Source organism: Musca vetustissima, unplaced genomic scaffold (assembly GCF_032173495.1).
Source record: "Musca vetustissima isolate MV318-11 ecotype Yass unplaced genomic scaffold, APGP_CSIRO_Mvet_v1 utg590594, whole genome shotgun sequence".
In the NCBI taxonomy this organism is placed as follows: Eukaryota; Metazoa; Arthropoda; class Insecta; order Diptera; family Muscidae; genus Musca; species Musca vetustissima.
The window spans coordinates 2,720-4,702 of NW_026882919.1; the positions used below are offsets into that span (position 1 = coordinate 2,720).

General features: G+C 39.0%; 1 protein-coding gene across 1 annotated transcript; it reads left to right on the plus strand.

Moving 5' to 3' along the window:
- Positions 1-435: 435 nt before the first annotated feature.
- LOC133329649 (mucin-2-like) lies at positions 436-1,983 on the plus strand. Its single transcript, XM_061538126.1, has 2 exons — positions 436-810; positions 877-1,983. The coding sequence occupies exons 1-2, from the start codon at positions 436-438 to the stop codon at positions 1,981-1,983; spliced, it is 1,482 nt and encodes a 493-aa protein (XP_061394110.1).

Genomic DNA, 1,983 nt, shown 5'->3' on the forward strand with positions numbered 1-1,983 from the left:
GAATGTTGAGCACATGACATCTGTAGGAATCCCCGTACTATTCTACATTTTCAAATTTATTAACACAATTCATTAATTAGAGCACAATTTGTTTATTATTCAATTATTATTAGTATTTTGTTTCGGGTACTGTTCCATAAATAACGTTAATGGACAAGTCTACGATAATGTCGGATATTGTGGTTCCAGTTGCATGAATATTATTAATAGTAAAACACGCTTCGCACTCTCTCAGCGAGATTGCCATGATTTATTGGCAAAAATGTCTTGCGATAATAGTTATCAGTTTTTTTCGAATAAAAGTCAAAATAATTTAATCGATGACATTATTTGGAGCAATTTTTTATCATAATGGGGGGACATACGTAGACACGAAAATCTAATTTTTTGGTATGAATGGACAATAATTATCCAGCCATTAGTGAGTGAAACAAAATGTTGACAACACTTCGACTTTTAGTCGGTTTTTTGATTTTAGAAGCAATAGTTTTAGGGCAGCCGATCGGCATTGATGGCAGAACCAATTTGGCTAATATTATTTTGAGATCCCAGCAAGCCAATTTAGATGGACCTGTACATCTGGAATGTTTTGATTTATATTTACCCCAACTAAATGAGGTTACAATTCAATATGAATTTGAATTTCTGCAGTGTTTGCAAATAGCTGAAATTGCCAGGCAAGCTGTGGAAGATGAAATGGTATTTGAGCGTCAAGGTGTAGAAAGTGGTGCGGAACAAATTTGTACTCTGTATGGAAATTGTGTGGAAACATTGTTGCCTTCAGATTCATTTGAGTGTTTTTCAAATGTTGTAAGTATTTCAGAATGTGGACTTAAAAAAATAAACTGCTAATTTTGTTATATTTATTTTCAAAAGACTCTGGAGGTCCAGTCAATAGCTTTTAACATGCAGCAGTTGGCTACGAGTAAAAGTCAATACTTAAAACTGACATATCAGATGATTTTACATGATCAGAATATATGTACCGATAGATGTACATATGCGTATGCCCTGAAAACATCAGCTCTCTATGACTCATTACAGTTATGCCTTTCTGGGGGTGTTTATACTACATCGCCGTTGCCATCTACTGAGGAAAACATCACTAAACCTTTTACTGAAGGGCCCACTGAGCTTCCAACAACACCTGAAAAAACTACACCCCCTGTAACAGATCTACCCACTGAGCTTCCTACAACAGAGGCAACAACTACTGAACCAGTAACAGAAGAACCTACTGAACTTCCAACGACAGTGGAAAGAACTACCGAAGAACCTACTGAGCTTCCAACAACACCGGAAATTACTACCGAACAAGCAACAGAAGAACCCACAGAGTTTCCAACAACAGCGGAAAATACCACTGAAAATGTCACCGAAGGAACCTCGGAGCTTCCAACAACAGAGGATAAAACGACCGAACCAGTAACCGAAGAACCTACTGAGCTATCAACAACAGCGGAAAAAACTACCGAACCCATTACAGAAGAACCCACTGAACTTCCCACAACAACCGAAAAAACTACCGAACATGTTCCAACAACAGAGGGAAAGACCACTGAACCTGTCACAGAAGGAACTTCGGAAATTCCAACAACTGAGGAAACAACTACCGAACCAGTAACCGAAGAACCCACAGCGCTTCCATCAACATTGTATACCACTACCGAAGCTGCAACAGAAACATCAACTGGAACCACAACATCAGTGGAAAATACCACACAACCGGTTACTTCAGAAACAACCGAGTCGTCAACCACTGAGGAAATAACAACAACAGAAATTTCTACCACAGAGACTACATCGACGACACCTCGCAGTCCTCCTGTTCCACCCACATTTTATCCCGCTAGTACTACACCTAATATCATTACACCATTTGAACCGGAATTTGTAACACCTACTATGGTTCCCACACCACCAACACCTTCAACACCTAATAGTACAGAATCGGGATTTCCAACACCACCGAATGTGAATTGA